The sequence below is a fragment of the Vanellus vanellus genome (assembly GCF_965231255.1).
Source record: "Vanellus vanellus genome assembly, chromosome: 6".
Classification (NCBI taxonomy): domain Eukaryota; kingdom Metazoa; phylum Chordata; class Aves; order Charadriiformes; family Charadriidae; genus Vanellus; species Vanellus vanellus.
Genome location: NC_138911.1, coordinates 57726112 through 57747204, shown reverse-complemented (window position 1 = coordinate 57747204; position 21093 = coordinate 57726112). Strand labels below are relative to the sequence as shown.

Sequence of the window (21093 nt, the reverse complement as noted above, 5' to 3'; positions counted from 1 at the left end):
TGGGGCAGTTTGCATATGCATCCTCAGAGATTAATCACCAATGCCCTGGCTGACTTGGCTGTTACGAGCAATGCCTGCTGATGATTTTTTTAGTAATGGAAAGTTTATTTTCAGCAAAGTTACAGATATTCAGCATGTTGCAGATCTGTCCTTGATACCTTGGAGAGTTTGATCTCTGGGATGCACATGAAAATACAAACCCACAGTTTGTTGATTAGCATCACAACAGAATTTCAAGTTTTTCTGAGAAACAATCTCCGATTCAATTCAGTATTATATGAACTACAAACCTTTCATAAGAAGATGCCAGAAGAGTCATTAAATAATACAAAAATTAAATATGTCATAAATACCATAACTTGAGGAAATGCCATTTTGTCACAGTGCTTCTTTGCAAAAGGGCATAAGAATAAAGCATAATATACAGAAATACCTATGAAAATTTAAAAACATTAACATTGGCTAATGTTAGTCCAATTCAGAAAGGTCAACATTAATGCCAATTTAAAAATATTACAGAAATACGTTACAGATGAAGCAGAATGATGCTGTGAAACACTTTACAAACATCCTCAAACTTCCAACTGATCCATGATCTTTTTCTGTTTTACTTTGATCACATAAAAAATGTGAAGAAGCTGTTTAGATGAATCTTGCCAGGTTTGTATCGTTCTAATTTTTTAATTTCTGGCTTGAGGGCACAGGAAACTACCATCAATAATTTAGTCATAGCAAAAGTGGCAGCAGCAACAACGAAATGGGCCCCAGCATAGTTTCATGTGTGCAGCACCAGCATGTCCGAGGGAGTTCCCATCTATGGGGAGAAGGGACTGTCCCCTCCATGCTGCCAGCCCTTCCGTGTCAGTGTGGCACTTCACACTTGCACGGACTCCTACACACTACAAGCTGGATCAATACCAAAAGGGAAGTGTTAGTTTAGTCAGAAGTGAAACACAAGTTCAACAAACGTTTGGAGATGGCATAAAAACAGTCCATGACACCATTCAGAGGTGTATAAATTTTCTATATACTTCAGTGCATTCCAGATTTAACTGCAAAACAAGTAAAATATACTAATTGTAAAATATCAAGCATTAAAATTGTACATTTTAAGAATTTCAGGACAGTGCAGGATCTTGACTAATACAATTAGAAGTACCGTCAGTCTGTGTCATCAGGCTGCTGTTCTACCCTTTAACTCTCCAGAATGTGCGAGGTAGATAAAGCTGCATACTGAAACATTAGGAACATTTTCAAGGCTCTTGTTGAAAGACTTCCTCATTTTTAATATTTTCCACTGGTTAACCGCAAACGTTAACAAGAGAGTATGTGTATGAGAATCTGAACATGTACCTCCTCAAGAAGTAAAAATTTCAGCCATAAGAATGGGCCCTACATTGTCTTTCTCAACAGGCATTTTTTTTCTTGTTGTTCAGCTCAGAAGATAAAACTGGTTCTGAATTCATATGAGGAAAGGAGCTATTCCAAAAACCAAGCTTGTGAGATTTCAATTTGAGTCAAAGTAAATGACTTAGTTTATTCCACACGTCTTTGCAAAGCAATATTTTCACCAATGACAATGGTGGGCAAACTTTACTGTAGGAGACAAACAGAAATAAGAAGTATTGCTCCCATAGTGTCCTCAAGGAGTTGCTCGCCCATGCCCTGTGGCAAAACCTCCTACGGATGTCAGCATGTAAATACTTGTGGGCTGCAGTCTGCAGCCCACAGCTGATGTTGGGAACTTCTTTTTTGTGTCAGCAGCTAACTGCTAGCTGCCACCTTCTTGGTCTTTGCCACTACTACAGGTCTTTTGAATGTCAGATGAATCTGGTAATTCTTTGTTTTCTTTTCGTAGCCTTCCTTCCTGTGATTTTAACATTTTCAATTTTGTGCTTTCAGACTTGTTATTAGTGGATGAATTCAGCCTGGAGGAGTTCAATCTCCATCTTCTCAGACTTCTATAAAAATCTTTTCTGACATTTTCACTAGCCAGCACATAGATGATTGGATCAGCAACACTGTTTGCAGTAGCTAAACACAGAAACACTGTAAAAACTGAATATACATCTTTTTCAAAGGGACATGAGCAATTTTGATGAAACATAAAGTATATGGATCTTATGATGAGTACCACATGGTAGGGAGCAAAACACATCAGGAAAATTACTATAATGGCAATAGCCAGATACTTCACTTTGGCTTTTTGGCTACAAGTCAAGCTGCTGCTTGTTTTTGTACTTTGGAAGATTTTGTAGTTTGTGAAAATGAGGACTGTGAAAGGTATGGCAAATCCCAATAGGAATCTAGCAAAGCTGAAAGAAGCCAATTTTATGTTAAGGGGCAAAGTCTCAAAGCAGGTTGTCATAGTACCATTTTGTGAACTGTCCATGTGAAATACCGGAGTGTGGATTATTGCAACCACTGCAAAGAGAAAACACACTATTATGATCGCTTTTTTCTGTCCTCTTCTCCCCCTTGATTCCAGAGCATACACCAGTGCCACATAACGATCCACAGAAATGCAGCACAAAAGCAGAATGCTGATGTATATGTTGCAGAAAAAGATGAATCCTGTTACTTTGCAGGCGTATTCACCCAAATTCCACGAGTGATTATTTTGCACGTAGATAATCCAGAGAGGCAAGGTACTTAAATACATCAGCTCACACAATGACAAACTGAAAATGTAGATGGCAATTACTCTTTTCCTTTGGATTTGTACAAATGTAAGCAGGGAAGTTAAGCAATTTGCCGGAAGGCCTATGGCAAAAACAATGCTGTAAACAGCGATCAGAAGTCTCTTGCTGTCTTTGTAGGGAATTTCTGGGCAACCGGAGTTACTATTTGTGTCTGTACAATTTTCCATTATTCTTTTTCGAGCTGGTGTTTCCTGGAACCAGAAGACAGGGTGGAAAGTTAGCATTTGCATCACTTAAAAATGTGTCAGTAAAGATTATGGTCCCCTAGGTGCCAACGGGACATGTCAGGGGAACAAGTGGGGTGCTTGTCTCGGGGAAGCATCTAAGACAGGCAAGTTTTCCCAGACCTCCTGTGGTGTCCTCTGGGAGTCAGTTCAGATTTACTTCCAGGAAAAAGTGCCTTTCTTCACAAGGAATTTCTGGACTACAGCATGCCTGTTCACTAAAACAGGGTATCAGGAACTGTCCCCAAACCAGACTGCCTTATAAATAAGACAGAGCTGCTGATCAATTACTGAAGTCACTTCCCAGAGGAAATTGAGGGCATTAGTCTTCCATTCTTTTTTTTTTTTTTTCCCAAACTGAGTAGCCAAAAATGCAAACAGTAGAGATTTTAGAGGCAGACTTCCAAAAGAAGCTATCATTTATGGTCAGTCAGATGGGAGAACCGTCTGAAGTGGATGGTGGTAGTTGTTGTGTCAGAGACTACCCAGTGTACAGGAACCAGAATCTGTCCACTGGTGTGTACCTCCACACTGTATTACAACACAGTGGTTCAGATCTAGCTAATTCATACTTCTCCCTCTTCTTAAAGAATATCTGCAGCTGAAGAACATAAACGTGTAGTGCTATATAACACCTAGCATAGTAAGCCAGTGAAACTGCCTACCGCATCTGTTTGACACCTCTGGGAAACAAAAGGAAATAAGGGCAGTTAGAGGAAATAAACAAGACCAAAGAGAAGAACATATGTGCATTTAAGAAATGGAGGTGAAGAAAATGAACGCTCTTTGAACAGGTATGGTTACAAAAACCTCCACCTTTCCAAGATAACCATATGCAAGAGCAGGCCTGGCATTTGGTTAGTGTTAAGTAGTGCTAGGAGACTCATTTCTTGCAAAGTCAGATGGAGATTTCCATGCAGAAGTCTTCTCCAAGTGGAGAGGAATATGGCGGTGGGTGCACGATAGTGGTGTTGTGTGCCCTTAAAAATTTGTTTGCTGTATTTATGAGTTGAAGGTGCCCACTGTATAACATCCTTGATAAAAAAATGCCTTGTCTGGCCTAATATTTTGGCATTCTCTTATGGGTTGAACACCTGCTCCAGGGAACAGTCAGCTAACTCCAGAAGGAAGAGATATGTTGACAGAGATTGAGTCCCTTCAGACAGAGGAGAGGCATGAGTTTTCTTGGTCCACACTGTGTATGAGGAATTTCTTTAACCCTGAGTTCATGCAGGAGAGAAGATAGCATTTAGGAGCCTCGGAACACTTATTTGTTGCTTGTTTGGGCCCATTCCAAGCAGACCAAGGGGAAGCAGTCTGCTCCTAGTGCTGTGGGATTGTCTCCTGCATCTCTAGAACGGTGGACAAGCCGGTGGGGACCTTTCTCTCCATGTGAGCAAGAGCAGTCCCTGGGGTGGTGTAAGCAGTTCCACCCTGAATGCGTAACAGAGCACCTTCCATGCAAGATCCCTAGCGTTTGAAGGGCAATCAGGTCCCCGACTTAGTTTAATTACCAGATGATGAGAGTGGTATGAGAAAACGGACACGGGCTGCCTTAGCCTGCGAGACCCTCACAGCAGTGCAGTGATAGCCACAGCCATAAACACCAAGAGAGGTTCTCCCAGCCCATGCCAAGGGGTGTTCATTTCCAGCAAGTACCTCAATGCCGTCAGAGCCTGCTCAATGACAGCGGCTTCTGAGTGAAGACATCCTGGCAAGCGAGCAGACAGAGCACAAGCAACAGTACCTGCTGTCCCCGTCCCTGGCGACAGTGTAAGCTGTTCCCTGGGGTGGAGGACATTTGGAAGGGGCCTCCACAGGCAGAGGAACTGAGAAAATGCTGTGTGTGTGTGTAACAAGTACACCGGAGGGTGCAACCACACTCTGCGACTACCTTCCACTTCCCCCTGCGGCAAACCATGCTCCACTCGCATGCTGACATGTTCATGAGGGTTAGCAGGCAACGGTTGCCGTGCTAGTTGGGCTAAAATCTCTTGCCAGAAGGCCACATCTGAGAATGGGACTGTATGAGGTCCGGTGGGGATATTCAGACCCTCTCAAGGGGGAACTGAAGTTTCCTTTAGTTTCAAATGTCCCGTCTTAAGAATGACTGGAGAAGAGGATCCTCACTGCTGCGCCGGGGGGAGATGGCACGGTACTCAGCAGGGCTGCTGTGAGGTTTCTGCATGAGAGGGTGTAAAGTTACTTCCCTTCTTTCCTAGCAGTGAAAGTGTACTGATAGCTGGTGTTAACTTAGAAAAACAATGTTTGCAATAAGAGGTGGTGGTGACTTGAGGTTTTGCTGCCTCTGGGCATCTGCCACCCTTGGTGAACGAGGTGGGGTCTTCTCTGGGCCACCTACCAAATTGCTGTGTAGAGGGTATAAAAATAGTGCTTGATTTCAGGGTCAGCAGCAGTTCTCTGCCCACATCTCACCTGGGACGTGACATACAAGGGCTTGTCCTTGACTCAGACACGTCTGACCAATGTGAAAGCTGCTGTACACCTGCACACCACAGACTGGTCTTGGAGACCTCCCCTTCTAAGGTGAAGCACAGTAGGCGAATACAACTGACACGTAAGGGAGATGGCCACAGCCAAGGCGGGGATGTGGCAGAGTCGCACGCTATCTCGGTTACCCAGCTGCTGTCTACCCCTCACGCCTTAGGAGAAAAACCTTCAAGAGTGGTTGAAGGTGCGCTCTCCTCCCCTCCCCCTGGGCTTTGCATACTTCTCTTGACCCTCTGTTTGTCTGAATATTCTCCTTTCTGCACTGCCTACGCCTGCTGTTCGCCATGCGTTGTGTGAAGGTATGCTTCCCTCAGAGGTACCTGTCTCACCAGCAAGCAGCCCACAATGGTGCAGGTCAGGAAGGAAGTGGTAGAAGAGCTATTGTGTAGACACATGGTCCCCAATATTTCTTTCTCGTGCATTCTTCCCTTGCCTCCACCCTTCCTGCTCTGCTTCAAATCTTCCCATGCTTAGCACCCATGAGTGAGCCTCAGGAAGGGTGTGCCTGGGACTTTTTAAGCTGCCTACACAGGCCATGCTTTTTTTTCCTTGGCTTTTGGCGTATGGCCTAAGCGACGGGGCTGAGGCCAAGCTGAAGAGACCTTCACCCTTAAATGACTGTCAAATGCCATCCGCAAAGCCTCAACTGGCAAAGTGCAGCCAAAGACGTGAATTCACACTTGTAGAGGAAAAACCATGTGCTGAATGTCTCTCATAGAATCATAGAATTGCTGAGGTTGGAAGGGACCTTTGAGATCATCAAGTCCAACCATTAACCTACCCTGACAAAACCACTTCTAAACAATGTCCCTAAGTACCACATCTACCCTTTTTTTAAACACCTCCAGGGATGGCGAATCCACCACCTCCCTGGGCAGCCTGTCCCAATGTTTAATAGCCCTTTCAGTGAAAAAATGTTTCCTAACATCCAATCTAAACCTCCCCTGACATAACTTGAACCCATTTCTTCTTGTCCTATCACTTGTCACCAGGGAGAAGAGGTCAGCCCCCACCTCCCTATACCCTCCTTTCAGGTAGTTGTAGAGGGTGATAAGATCTCCCCTCAGCCTCCTCTTCTCCAGGCTAAACAACCTCAGTTCCCTCAGTCATTCCTCATAGATTTGTCCTCCAGACCCCTCACCAGCTTTGTAGCCCTTCTCTGGACATGCTCCAACATCTCAATGTCCTTCTTGTAGTAAGGCGCCCAAAAATGAATGCAGTACTCGAGGTGGGGCCTCACCAGTGCTGAGTACAGGGGATGATCACTTCCCTAGTCCTGCTCACCACACCATTCCTGATACAGGCCAGGATGCTGTTGGCCTTCTTGGCCACCTGGGCACACTGCTGGCTCATATTCAGCCGGTTGTCCACCAACACCCCCAGGTTCTTTTCTGCCGGGCAGCTTTCCAGCCACTCCGCCCCAATCCTGTAGTGCTGCATGGGGTTGTTGTGACCCAAGCGCAGGACCCAGCACTTGGCATTGTTGAACCTCATACCATTGGCCTCGGCCCATCGGTCCGGTCTGTCCAGATCCCTCTGCAGAGCCATCCTACCCTCAAGCAGATCCACACGCCCGCCTAGCTTAGTGTCATCTGCAAACTTACTGAGGGTGCATTCGATCCCCTCATCCAGATCATTGATAAAGATATTAAAGAGAACAGCACCAGCACAGAGCCCTGGGGGACACCACTTGTGACCAGACACCAACTGGATTTAACTCCATTCACCTCTGTTCTCTGGGCATGGCCATCCAGCCAGTTTTTTACCCAGCAAAGAGTACACCTGTCCAGGCCACGAGCAGCCAATTTCTCCAGGAGAATGCTGTGGGAAATGGTGTCAAAAGCTTTGCAAAAATCCAGGTAGATAACATCCACAGCTTTTCCCTCATCCACTAAGTGGGTCACCTTATCATAGCAGGAGATCAGGTTTGTCAGGCACAACCTGCCTTTCACATATCCATGCTGACTGGGCTTGATCACCCTGTTCTCCTGCATGTGCCGTATATGGCACTGAGGATGATCTGTTCCATGATCTTCCCAGGCACCGAGGTCAGACTGACTGGCCTGTAGTTCCCTGGATCCTCTTTCTGGCGCTTCTTGTGGATGGGTGTCACATTTGCCAACCTCCAGTCAGCAACCTCTCCTGAAGGTCTGGCCTGTCACCTCAGGAGCCTGGATCCTTCTCAGCAATAATGCTCTGTGTCAGCCCCATATCAGGAAGGAGGAGAGGAAGATGTCCATTTGGTCCCCTCCCTCACCTTCACCTTCTCCTGGCTCTCTGCCCTGTCCAGGGAAGACTCTTCTGGACCTGGCCACTGCATCCAGCCCCAGTTCTGAGCTTCACTTGTCTCTGCTGAGCTCTCATGGCCTGTGGAAGGGTTTCCTCCTTAAACTGAAGATCAGAAAGCAGCACTCAGCAGACAATTTATGAAATTTCTCCCTGTGACATTGCCTCTCTGCAACTGAACGCATATTTTCATCCTGTTGTCAGGCCTTTAGAGTTTGCTGTTTTGATACTTGGCTCAGCTCAGAAGATTCCTAGTTCTGTCATCTTTTGTGGTGGCTGGGCTGTGATGGAAGTATCACCTCTCGAATGAATGCTACATCTCTTGAATGTAGCATTCATAATTGCTTTATCTAAAGAGGCAGCTGGTTACCTGTGAGCACTTTGTTGTTGTCCCACACTGGTGCAGGACTGGAGCAGGCTAACCTGCATCTCAAGTAATCATTCAAATAAAATAAAAAAAATAATTACTCGTCTAAAAAAAAACATGCACCGTGTCAGGGTTTGTTTTCTGCTAATATTTGTGGTGAGTAATTTTAGAGATAGAAACATTGGTTTGAACAGCAGAACTTAAGAGATTTATCACATCCAGCAATTTTCAATCATTTATAAAGGGTCAAATGTAGCTGTGATGTCAAGGATGAGCGATATTCGAGAACACGTTGGTGAGAGACAAGCTGTTTCAATGCATTAGGTTTCTTAGCTGTCCTGTAGCTTTCAGTTGAGCAAAGCCCGTCCAAAGTAGCTGTTCTCAACTGTCTGTGACCTATCCTGTTCTGCTAGGGATCACCAACCATTACTAGGTGCTACATCAGGTCCTGGCTGTGTTTTGCATCAACAGCTTAACGTATATTTAGCAGCACTCTGAGGCTTCTGGCTTCATGAGGCTTGCTGCACACAAGAAACCGCAGTCAGCATATGCATGTTTCTCCCCTTCAAGACGTGCAAAACATTTCATCTTCCAGGGCAGAGACATCACCTCTGGCTCAGAAAGCATCTGAGCACAAATCACTGGAGGATGGAGTAATCCACTAAGGAAGATTTGCTGTGTGCCTGCTGTGTATTTACACTCTTTCCTGGACACCTGCCCTTGGCCTAGGTTATAGCCACAATATTGGTGTAGGTAGGCCTAGCATTTCTAATGTTGTGTTACGTTCACACTGTTAGATGAATAGATAATTACATTTCTTATTCCTGAAATGGAGTGCCTACATGCTCTAGTGTATTGAAACCTTATGGAGACAAAACCCCGGAAAAGGGCAGGGCACCTGGAGATGCCCAAGTAAAAAGGATTGTGGATGGAAGAGGCATGATGGACGTGAAATCCCATTTTCTTGTAGTGTGGTGAGAAAGCAGAAGGGTCTTGCTGCAGACCCACCAAGCAGGGCTGTGAAACCAGATTGAGATTGACTGCCCTTTCTTCACCTTCTCTTTGATCCAGTGCACCTTGCATTCCTTGTGGCAGGTGGCCCGGATTTACCAGGAGTTGCTCTTTCTCAGACTTTCCTAGAAAGTAGCAGATTTCAAATACCAAACTTGTGTTTGGTCTAGAAATCAGATCTTCAATCTTGTGGACAGGGCCCAAAGCATTGCTTTGTTGTGCAGGAGAGCCTGTGCGATGGTCATCTGTCCTCTCTCCTACCCAGCATCAGGGAGCATTGAACTGTCTTACAGAAGTGCCCTATGCAGCTCGTGCGAGATGATATCATGAACCCAGGATGCTCTATGCATGTGGTTTCACATCACAGCCACACCAGTATAACAGCCTGGCTCTCACCTTTTTTTCTCTCTGCCCTGTCCCTGACCAGTAGGTCACACACCTGGCTCTGCAGTGAACATGCACAGAGTGGTAAGCTAGCAGAAAACATGTCCCCTTTTTCCATCTGGGTCAGTTGTCCAGCAGCTGACCTTCCTGAAGTGGCTCACCAGGGTCAAAGTAGCAGCAGGGCTGGGACAAGGGAATTAGTAGCAAGTAGCACATGGCCAGGAGTGGAGCAGCCAGAGGCAGATGGAGGTAGGGGTTGTACTGAGAGCAGCTTGACCCTAGTGTGAGCTGCATCCTCCCTCAGCCCCCAGAGGCACTGCTGATGTCTGCTGACTATTCAGAGGTCTTTGCAACCAAGTTGCCCATCCGGGTACCTTCTCTGCGGATGCTGCGAGTGCAAAGCAGAGCGCTTTGGATGGGCAGTGCATCTGGCCGTTGGAGTCATGTGGAGGTGGACAGCATGTCTAACCACATCACTCTCTTCAGTTCTTTTGCCTTGAAGATGCCACTGCTAAGCCCTGAAAAGCGCCTGGACTTTTGGGAGCCTGTCGGCTTAGAGCTTATCGCTTCAGAGAGAATATTAAGACCTTCACTGGAATATGGTCCCTGAACAAACCAGACAAGGGTCCTGAGAGTTGCAGAGACCTGACTGGGGGCTCCTGCTGCTCATTCAGGCCAGTTGCATTAATATTGGGTCTTCCCTCAAGAGACTGAAGTATTTTTGCTAACACTGAGGTGTAAAGAGGGAAGTGAAAACAAGAGGGGGAAGCAAAATGCTTTATTTTGCCTTTTGTTTTTTGTTTTATGAGCTACGCATGTAAAAATGTTTCAATTTCCAACAGGGAAGTTGGAGTGATAAAAATAAGCCCTATTAAGAAAGGTAAAAAGAAAATCGCAGATACAGTTACAAGGAAGAGAGGGGGAAGTAAAAAAAAGCACAATAGTTGAACAAATCACTGTTTGAAAGTCTTTGGATTAATTCACTTGAGATACAGAGGGACAGAAGAGAAAAAAGACCCAGTGAAATCCATAACATGAGTACAATTAGATCAGCAGAGCACATTATTTATATATTTTTCATTCTCTAATAATTTTCTCATCATCATTCTATGCCAAGGATGAGTGTTAGAGCTGAAAATGTTGAGGAATGTATGTGGATATTAAGAATAATTAAAAAAGAAGGTCTTATAATGGTTAAGATAAAACCAAACCATTCCTTCACACCTTCCTTCCTGCCCTCGATATTTGGAAGGATTAACAACCTGCATGTTTTAAAGCTCAAATCAGCCTTTAATGAAAGCGCACCTGAATTTTTCCTGAGGGGTTTGGTGTGCTTTCCTTAGTGGGCTGTAGTACTGTAACTATTTGACACAAGAGTGCTAACATGACGTCAGTCTGGTCACTCAAATCGAGTATCATCAATTCCTAGATACAACAGAAATGCCACTTACAGTACTCATCACCAGCAATATCACTCTTCTGCTGAACCTGGGCTTCTGCTTCTCATGCAGGACCTACATCACCTGTCTGTAAACTTTATGAACTATTAAACTTCCCAGCCACTAGCTTTTGTGTCTGCTAACTTTAATGGAAAGTAAGAAACTGCCGTGGTGGATTATTTGCTCTGCTGTTCTTGATAGTAAGAAAAATGTTTGTGGTAACTTTGTGGATAAAAATAGATTATGACCCGTTAGCCCAGCAAGTCAGTGAACTGGTTTATTTTTTCCATTAGTAATAAAGAAATTAGTAGATGAAGTCACTCCTATAAGCAAGTCTCAGCATACAAAGGAAAAGCAGCAATGGCTTCACTTAATTACCCAGCAGACCGGTCATTTTTACTGACGCACACAAGATAGTGGGATTTGAAACCATATAGTTTCAAATTTGAATATAATATAATATAGGGATATATAATTTTGAAACAATATTGTTTCAAAGCTCTGTAGGCATTTTAAAGCTACAGCACTATGTTGGGAATCCAGCCTCAGCAGAGCTCTGTCTTAAAATATCTGCCTCCATCCCAGCTACATCAGAAGCAAACCACTGATGGGATTTGGATGCAGAGACAAATAAACACTGTACGAAGCAGCTTTAATGCCTAGTCAGGAAAAAAATCTCCCTGTGATTCTTGAAAGTGGCAAGTTTCTTGTACTTGCTAGATTTCTGTTTGAGCTTTACCCTCTTTTGAACGCTCCCTGGCTGCTGCAGCTGTGGAGAAGACTCTCAAGAAACAAAAAAGACCTCTAAGCTGCCTTCCGCTGAGCCGAGGCAGGGCATATGCTTTGTTTTGGTCACCAAGTGTCGTCATCTGAAGTTCACATAGATTTTTTGCTAGAAGCAGCCTCTTCTGCATCAGCGGTTACACTAATTTCCAACTGCAAAACACTGAACAGAGAGCACTGTGGTGGAAGCAGACAATCCCCCTGTTGACTAGTGCTGGTTAAAACAAGCTATGGAGCATTTGTAGGCTGAAAATAGCTGCTGTAAGGAAGCAGCAGGACCCTGAGATTGGTTATACAGCCTTAATACTTAACTCTATACTGCAGATATAGGCAATCTTATTAAAAAAAGAAGTAGATTTTTGTCAGAAGAGAGAAGATATTCATCATCTGCCTTTCAGGAGGGAAACTCAGCAATCATTTTTGATAAGAAGAAGGTGTTTGATTTGTCTCGTGATACACTGTTCATAGATGTGAACTCTCAGCAACTAGAGATTTTAAATACCTTTGTGTGGGTGTTTACGTAGATCCACATATCTGCTTCCCCTTTCCCACAATCTACAATTAAAGATAGTATTCTGCTAAAATAAGCAGCTGTGAATAAACTATCACATAATTCAGGGTTGAAAAAGGACTCGGCTTAAAGTTGTGATCCTTCCATAAACTGAGTGTCTTAGTGCCATGTTACACTACCTGGTGAGGGACTGCAGAGGAGAGAAGAATTCCAGGCAAGTAACAGAGAAATGTGTAAAGGAAACCTCCTGCTACAGGGTTTAAACCCATCTTATTCAACACATCTAAAAGTAGGTAAAACTATATACGTGTCATACAGAGTAAATAGGGAAAGTTCACAGGTGAAAAAACAGACCTCAAAATCCCCCCATACTAGTGGACATCTTTCCCCGGTCTTATGATTCTGAGGTTGTGATTCATGATTTTGGGACTTTTGGATCTGGCAAAGTTTCTCAGTCCTCCATGAAAGCATCAGAGAGCGGCTGTTGCAAGGCAGATTTACTCCCTGGTGCCTACCAGCTTGTTTAGAAAATGTCCCATATCCAGAAGAATGGCTTCATGGCCAGGAGAGCCAACAGGAACATCAGAAATGCCATCATAAATTTGAGACTAATCTATAAAGCCCATCAAATCAAAAGGCTGAGGAAAGCATAGGTTTTGGAGCAGCCCTGAGACTGGCGAGTTTTGTGCTGCTGATTCACACTCTCTTCTCCGCACACCTTCCTCACACATGAAACCAGCAGGCACTCGTGCTCGATGCCTCCCTAAAGCTATCACAGCTTAACTGATAGCCTTGGCAGTGGGGGCTATTTAAATATGGTTTCTGTAACTCGTGTGGCTCATTTACAAACCGAACTGGCCAGACTTTCTTGCTGGCTCATTTTGCAACTATGACGTCTTGGAAGAAGAAGAGGACAGGGGGTATTCCCATGCACAACTTCTCTGACCTGCCCCGGGCTGCTCCTGGGTGTCAAAACACAGCCAAGTGCCAGCAGTTTTAACACTGAGGGCTTACATGTGGGTGAATACTGCTCTGGACTCCCGAAAGAGCAGGCTGGGGTATGAGGGAGCAGCTGCTTTAACAAGGAAAGGAGGTCTGTCTGTGCCGGCACGCTGCTAGAGCTGAGTGGGTCTAAATGACAGGTTAAAGGAAAATCTGACTTCAGGTGGCTGAACAAAGAAGCACCAAGACTTATGTTCAAATCCCAAGGTGTGCCCCTAATAACGAGATGCTCTGTCACCCTCTAGACTTTAGAATCTCCCCAGCAGCTACTTATGGACACCTTCCTCCTTCTTCTGGGCTTCAGTTGTCTGGGCCTTCAAACAGGAGACTCCTGCCAAACCTCTGGCACCTCCAGTTAGAAACACACTAGGAGCCACAGAAAGGCCTGTACTAGAGCTGTGTTCACCCCAAACTGTCACGACTCAAAATCATCTCTGGGGCAGCAACTGGTCACCAGGAGTTGCTGGAGATTTCTGGACTGAGGCCATACATCTTCTCACCCTTCAGTGAATGCCAGCAAGTGGCCACGTGTGACACCTGGACCAATTCAAAGCCTAAGTAAAGTCCTTCAAGTCTGTGCATGAAAAAGTGAACAACAGCCACAGCCACCCTGTGGCCAAGAGGGAGACTTGTCCCTGCTAGGAGGAGGATCATGTACAGAGGTGTGAACGTTCAATCTCATTACCTCTCAGGCAGGCAAGGCAATCAGCATGGGGGCAACACAGCCACGCCGATGGCTTGTGGTAGCCCTCAGCTGGTACCCAGCATCGCTGTGTGCCTGGACCCAAGGAGGCTTTGGGGACCTCAGGCTCTATTGCTGCCACACATGAACAGAGCAATGTTGTCATTGCAGAGGGCACGTGTTTTAGTGGCCATGCAGTTATCCTACCTTGTGGTAAGCTTCATTGCTTGTTTGTAAGTTGGCTGTGGATTGTGGCTGGCCAATGGCTTTGTTTTTTTCCCTACATTGGTTTGGTTTTATTAATGGCCAAGGGTTGTGTCCAACCGCAGCTTGGTCCTGGGTGTTGTTGGCCTGTCACTGCTGAGCCCTGCCCAGGCTCTGCTCTCCATTGCTGACCTGGTCGCATCCTGCCAGCCTGTCATCGCCTGGCTCTGTCTTTCCTTATATGTGGTCTCTGCATTGCCGTGGGTTGTTCCTGCCTTTCACCATCCTGCTGCTGCTTTCCCTGCCTCTGTCCCAATTCAGTCAGTGGTTTTTAAACCACTGCTGTCCCAGGAGATCCACAAATGGTAACTCATACCTCTTCTGTCACTCAAGTTCCCATGGAAGCCAGAGGATGCTGGCTCAGGGGACAAGTGTCCAGGCAGGACTGCCACCAGGCAGTGACACTTGCAGAGGATATTTATTCATAATGAAACACATGTCCTGATCAAACTCCCAAATTCACAAGCTTCCCCCCTTCCTGCACTGACACCTCCATTGCAATAGCGACAGTCGCAGGGATCACAGGCTTTTCCTACAACCCCAAAATATGGTTGTCCTTTTGATCCCTCTGAAATCCCCCAGTCAGAGCGTGGCTTTGCTCTACTGAAAAGAGTGAGCATAGACAGGACGGCCGCTCTCTGCAAGTAGTAGGAAAATAAAAAGACGGTGTTGAGCTTTGACCTTGTGACAGTAGAGTAACTCTCTCCCATGGGGGGATTACTGGTCTTGGCACTGCCTTTGTGGGTTTGTGCAGGAGCTGCTGTGACGTGGGAGCTGTACCGCTGCTGGTAGCATCATCAGTACTAAAGAGATTGCTGGGAAAAAACAGAGCAAAAAGATGCCCAAAATAATTTTGTAACCTGCCAGACTTGGGCTCACTGACACTTTGCTTGTCACTGTCTAGCTAATTTCCCCTCAAAATTGTTTTACTTTTGTCTAAAGTGAATGTGTTAGGCAGGTGGGATCTGCAAATCCATGTGAAACCCGCAGTGCCTTCTATACTTGAAACAATCCTTTATTTAACAGAGCAGTTAAAAAATGGTATTTACTAGTGCTGTGAACCCAGACACCAATATTTCCCTCTTTTCCATTTACCATGAAACTCAATTTCTTTGTTCCTTCTCATCCTATGATTCACTCTCAACTAATTGGAGAACTACTGTTTTCCTTTTTTGCCATCTGGGTCACCTCCTATAGCCAGCTAGCTCACATACCAGCGGCAGGGTTTTCCCCTTAAGACCTTAGTTATACCAGCAAAAACTGTGACGCTCAAAGATTCCCCTTTGCACCTACACGTGTCTCTGACGTCTCTGTAAGCCCACTCATGTCTGCAAAATCTCCTGTAGTGTCTTGTCCAAAGCGTCAGCTGTGATCTCTTCTGGCTGTTTGTACATCTGCCACAAAGTTCTTGGTTGAGACCCTTGGAGTCTACATGGGAGGATACTGATGTAAAAATCCCAGCTCCCAGATATTCCCCCTGCTTCATTTTTCAGGTCCGAAACTCAATGCTGAATCCTTGGTGTTTACACACTTCAGGTCCACAGCAGGGTATTTTGTCCTTGGAGAACATGTTTGTCACATGTTGTGCTCCGTCAACAGCAGCAGCCAAGTCTGAACCTTAGATGTGCTTGGTAGTATGCATCTGCACTAAATACCCTGCTTTAAAAATATCCTCGATTCATGAAAACAGATAAGGTCAAAGTAGCAGTAGTCTAAGAAACAGATTCTGTCAAGCCTGATGTGCTCTACAGAAAGCAGCAGTAAAGATGGAGGGATTTCTGCCAGTAACTGTGGGATCCTTGACTATCTCCTCCTTCACTGCTCCGTTACTGCCCCAGCATAGGAGGCAGGTCTAAGCGAAAATAGTATTCCCCCATATACACTGGCCCCAAAAGAGTTCCATTTAAAGCAGTGCTTATCAAACAGTGACACACACCCCACTCAGGAGGCAATAATGTGTGGCAGAGGGACGTGAGAAGGTGTCCCATCTGCTAAACCCTGCCAGGCCTGTCCTGGCTTTGTGCACAGCAGCCCTGGAGCCAGGAGCAGTGTGGAGATACCCAGATGTTTTTTGGACAGGCAGCTGAGTCTGTGCAGGGAGGGAAAAAGGCTAAAAGGAGAAAAAGCAACCTCAGGTGGAAATGGGACAACACCAGTTTCAGCACTGAACTGCTCATGACTAATTACACCCCACGGCACACTGAGAACACAACAAGTTTGCACTGAATATTGAGAAAAGGCAAGCAAAACCTGAGCTCGTGCTGAGCTCCGGCCAGATGTAGAGGCACTAAGTCATGGTCAGCAGCCACAGAAACCTGTCCTCATGTTGTCTGGTGCAGCAGTCACTGCAGCCGCCGCTCCAGCCACGTTCCTGTTGCACCGGGACCACAACTGCTAATGTGAGCAGTGGCATGACCTTCTTTGTAACTGCACCAATACTGCTCTCCACTTCCCCACTCCCAGCTCTTGCTGGTTTGGGAACCACTGACTTAGGTGCACTTTTGTAGCCTCTCGTATACAAAAATAAAGGAACCTGGCTGGGAGGGCAAGGTCATTCTGCACAGAGCTGTGAAATTTCCGTTTCAGCTCCAAAGGGGGACTGGGCTTTGTCAGGGCAGCCTGAGATAGTTGAAGCACTGCCTTCGGGCACTTCTGTTCTCACAGCAACGCTGTTTGCGTGATCATGGTGAGGCTATAAAATCAGTGTCTCCTCCAGAGATATGAGAAATGCTGAACCTGAAAGAGCCGTCTGCAGTTTCAGACAGAAATCTGTACAGAGAAAGCGCTCAGTTCTAACTGTGAGTATTTTTAGTGTCCTGTGCACAGAACTGTAGAAGAGTCCTGGGAAGAAAATCAGCCTTACTCATTGAGTGCTAAAGAGCAGAATAAGTGGTTTTTTGCGTTTACCCCCATCCCCCCAACAAGGTTACTACAAGTTAAGGAACTGCTGGTTTAGAGGCAGCAGCTGATCTAACTGGGATTATGGGAAGGGCAGGTTAAAACTAAGACCAGATGCTCCTTGGTCTTAGGCAGAATAGCAAACTCTATGTTAAAATTTCAAGAGAAGCCAGTAGCTATAATCTGTAGTGCTTTCTATTGCAACATAAACACAAACAAATGGGGAAGAAAACAGAGAGAAGAAAACCAAGCAAGAAGACCCTGTGAGGAACTAAATTCAGGAAATGATTCAGTTTGATCAAGTCAACAGGTCAGTCCGGCTCTGGTAGTATGTTTACCCTTTGCTAAATCTTATCTAGCATAGGAAAGATCCTCTCTGATCTCAGAATCTCTCAAAACAAAAGTAGGATCCTTTAAAGTCTTAAAGGAAAAGACACAAACTGATTCATTCTGCCCATCTACCAGTGTGGTGCGATTGCTGTGACTTTATCACAGAACTTGTGGTCTCCTTAAAGCTGCAGCTACTATGCAAAATAACGGCTATGCTAAATGCAAAAGAGTATCAGCTTTCATTTAAAAGCAAGGTTTTTGGTTTGCTGAGGAGAGCATTAAGCATGGTCCCAGTATTTTTGAAGTCTCAGAGAAACAAGTCAGCTCCCAAAATATCTGACAAAAAAAATAATCTTAACTCAGTCTCCACATTTCCGAGTGCCAGAGATCAGCACTACTGTGTGAATAAAAGATGGAGAAAAAGAAGAAATGTAGTGTATCCAATTAGTCACTATAAACCAGCAGGTAAACATCACAATAAAATGCCTGTCTTGCTTTTCCAGCAGAGTAAGGATGAGAGGAAAGGCGGGATGTGAATTCTTCTTAAGGTCTGCCAAAGGAAGCCCAGCATTCGTGTTTCTAATATAATTCTGTATTCATGCCTCATACTCTGTAGCGACAGTTAAGTCTAACCTCACAGCAACCTGTATCCTGCCAAAATCTTACAATCATAATTATCATCTATGCTTGACTGGAACTAAAATTGTTTTGTAAGAGAGAAATGTTTTTTTGTAGGAAAGGGAATTTGTAAGGAAGACAAGTAGTGAACACTCCACTGACTGCAATGAACTCTAATTAACACAGACCCCAAACCACATTATGTCTGTTGTATCAATCACAAGGAGATTTAGACTACGGTGAAACATGAACAGAGTCTGCATTTCTGAAGCCCCAAACGCACACCGTGGAGAAGCGATAATCAAAGCAGAACAAAGCAAAATACTGCTAAGTAGAAGTAATGCCTTGCCTCGGGGACAGAAATCACTTACTTCTTTTTTCTCTGGCTTCTGCAAAGGAGACGATGAAGTGCTCCAACTCGTGCCGTACTGGCAGGCTGCTCTGTAAAGACTTCAGGAAGTTGCTAACGATACCACATACAGTCATAAGTGGCGTGAGCTAAAAGAAAGTAGATTGCTCATGACTTCATCAGGCTCCCCAAGTGTGTCACTTGTAGTCAGACGCACAGTTATAGATAGGAGGGTGACTGGAATACCCCAGCCTTGAAGATCTTAGTTCTGTCATCGCTTGAGAAAGTCATTGTAAAAAGATGTCTATGGCACGGAATATCCGTGGGGAAGATCCACTTCTGAAAATATACTGAAAGAGTGAGAAGAGGCAGAAGAAACTATTTACTAGTTACTGGAAGTAGAGGGTAATCAGAAAGGGGAAAAAACAAATGGTCAGGACAGGAACATGTGGAATTAGCAGGAAGATAGAAGGAACAAAGAGTACTGTGCTGGTGGATCTGTGTGTAAGTGCAGCCGAGGGACTGAGGGCTATAACGCTTCTACTGAGCGGAGCATGCAGGGTATCAGAGTTTCTGCAACATTGCCGCAAAGTCAAAGGTTTCAAAAAGTCTTCTGAAACCGTCTGTTCTCATTGCTGTCCCCTGTATTGCTTTCAGATACGAAAGAGTGCCCACGTGCTCTTGCACAGTGGACTTGAGATGAGCCGTGCATGGCTGCTGCCTTTCACAAGGCAGTGGCTCAGCAGCCATGGTGGCATTTCAGGAGATGGCCTGTGAGAAAGGATGTGCTTCCTGCCCCTCTGTGCCAAACCAGACAGCACAGCCCCACTTGGGGGACTTTAGGCTTTCGCTGTTTCACTCCAGCCTCCAATTAATCTGTCCTTCTTGCTGTGCTAGCAGGGCTGTGAGACATGCATAGGTATGCTTGGAGTCTTTGCTGGGCATGTGTAGCTGTGGCACCATGAGCTGATGGAGGAAGCAGAGATTGACCAGCGCAGTCAGAACAGCAGCTAAGAGAAAAGAAAGCCTTGACAAGGGAAGTGATCGCTTTCAGATTTGTCACTTGTAGATGGGTGAGGAGATGTAGGTTCAGCTCTTGTAACTGCCAGATTCCATTTGTGACCAGAAGTTTCATCTCTTGGACTCGTGGTCTCAGTGTGCACCTTAATCATTGTGCTAATGTGCCATAGAAGGACGATAGACCAACAAACTGCCCCAAACCCTACTGGCTTGGGCTACCAGGCTCTGGCAGAGGAACGAGATGCCTGCAGTAGGTGCTTGTTCCTTATTTATACAGTGAGGGTAATACCCACCCTGAGTGCTACACATATATTCACTTGTGTATACTTACAGTTAGGTATTTAAATGGAGGAGAAGCAGTATTACAGACCAGTAGAAGGGGATGGTGATATGAGGGAAAGACCATTCTGGTGCCAATGATGCTACAAAAGACTGAGAATGCTAAAGAAGGTGAGATGGGGGTTTGAGCAGCTTTGAGAAGAAGAGTAGATTTGCATGAGTTTCTTAATGGCAAAGGACATTGATACAAAGGAGGATATAAGCCTTATCAAGTGCCCTAGCTCAGGCTTTAAGTGATGGAGGAAGAAGAGCCCAGTGTTCTGTTGCCAGCCTAAACCTTGTTTGTGAGACCCGTTCCATGTGTCTTTTCAGATACTATGTGTGACACTGAGGAAGTCACTTATGACCAGATGTATTAAGTTTTCAGGCAACTTTCCGATCAACTTCCACCAGTCCAACTGTGGTGAAGTGCTTACAGGTCCCCATGAGGGTCTGTCAGTGCCTGCAGGCTGCTGGGGGCTAAGGTAGGACAGGGAGGAACTGGGTTACAACCTAAGGCAAGCAGATAACTGAATTTACTCTCAATAGCTGTATCAAAAGCGAAACATTTCTTCTGGAAAATAAAAGAAATGCTCGGCATGTACTTTCATTCTGGGGTGAAAAAGTTACTTTGGTTCAGTTCTGCTGGAAAGGGTTTCTGGGGAAGGGTCTTTCTGTAAAAAGCACTTCATTCTCAGGGGCCAGAAGGAACTGGGGAAGAAGAGGCTGAAGATAACTTGGTAGCCTCCATCTGCCGGGGAGAACGGGTGAAATTTGTGTCTGCAGCAGCTCAGGCTGGCTGGACATAGCGCTGGGTCCAGTCTGCGCACTTCTCCAAACCCATGTTTTCATCCTCGTCCTCCTGCGCATAGATACCAAACCCAAAGAAAACCATGAAGGATGGGAATAATGTTTCTGAGATGGCTAGAAGTGATTTCTCTGTGTAGATGACCATTCTTCATTCATAGATGTTGGACAGAAAAGGGGAAAGTGCTCTCTGTCCTGAAGAACTGGAGTTTTTGTGGAGACTGGTGGGCTCCTCTGCAGTATTTTTGGTGTACCAGATCACATTTTCCATTTGGATGCAGTCAACTGTGCAGTCAAATATCTGTCTGATTATGCTCTCTGTGATGCTTACTTGCAAACACTGATATAGGGTTTAAGATATCCAGGGACACATACGTGTTTGCCAACTAGATTTTAACACGGAATCACAGAATCACGGAATCACGGAGTTTTCAGAGTTGGAAGGGACCTCTAGAGATCATCTAGTCCAACTCCCCTGCTAAAGCAGGATTGCCCAGAGCACATTACTCAGGACTGCATCCAGGCGGGTCTTGAAAATCTCCAGGGAAGGGGACTCCACAACCCCCCTGGGCAGCCTGTGCCAGTGC

General features: G+C 45.3%; 1 protein-coding gene across 1 annotated transcript; it reads right to left on the bottom strand.

The window, feature by feature from the left end:
- Nucleotides 1-1759: 1759 nt before the first annotated feature.
- On the bottom strand, nucleotides 1760-19111 carry GPR132 (G protein-coupled receptor 132; the record flags this gene model as incomplete). Its single annotated transcript, XM_082485780.1, is given in 5 exon segments — nucleotides 1760-2893; nucleotides 17885-17959; nucleotides 17961-17984; nucleotides 18442-18510; nucleotides 19037-19111. Coding segments are annotated over 5 exon segments (1365 nt in total). The 3' UTR covers nucleotides 1760-1771.
- Nucleotides 19112-21093: the final 1982 nt, after the last annotated feature.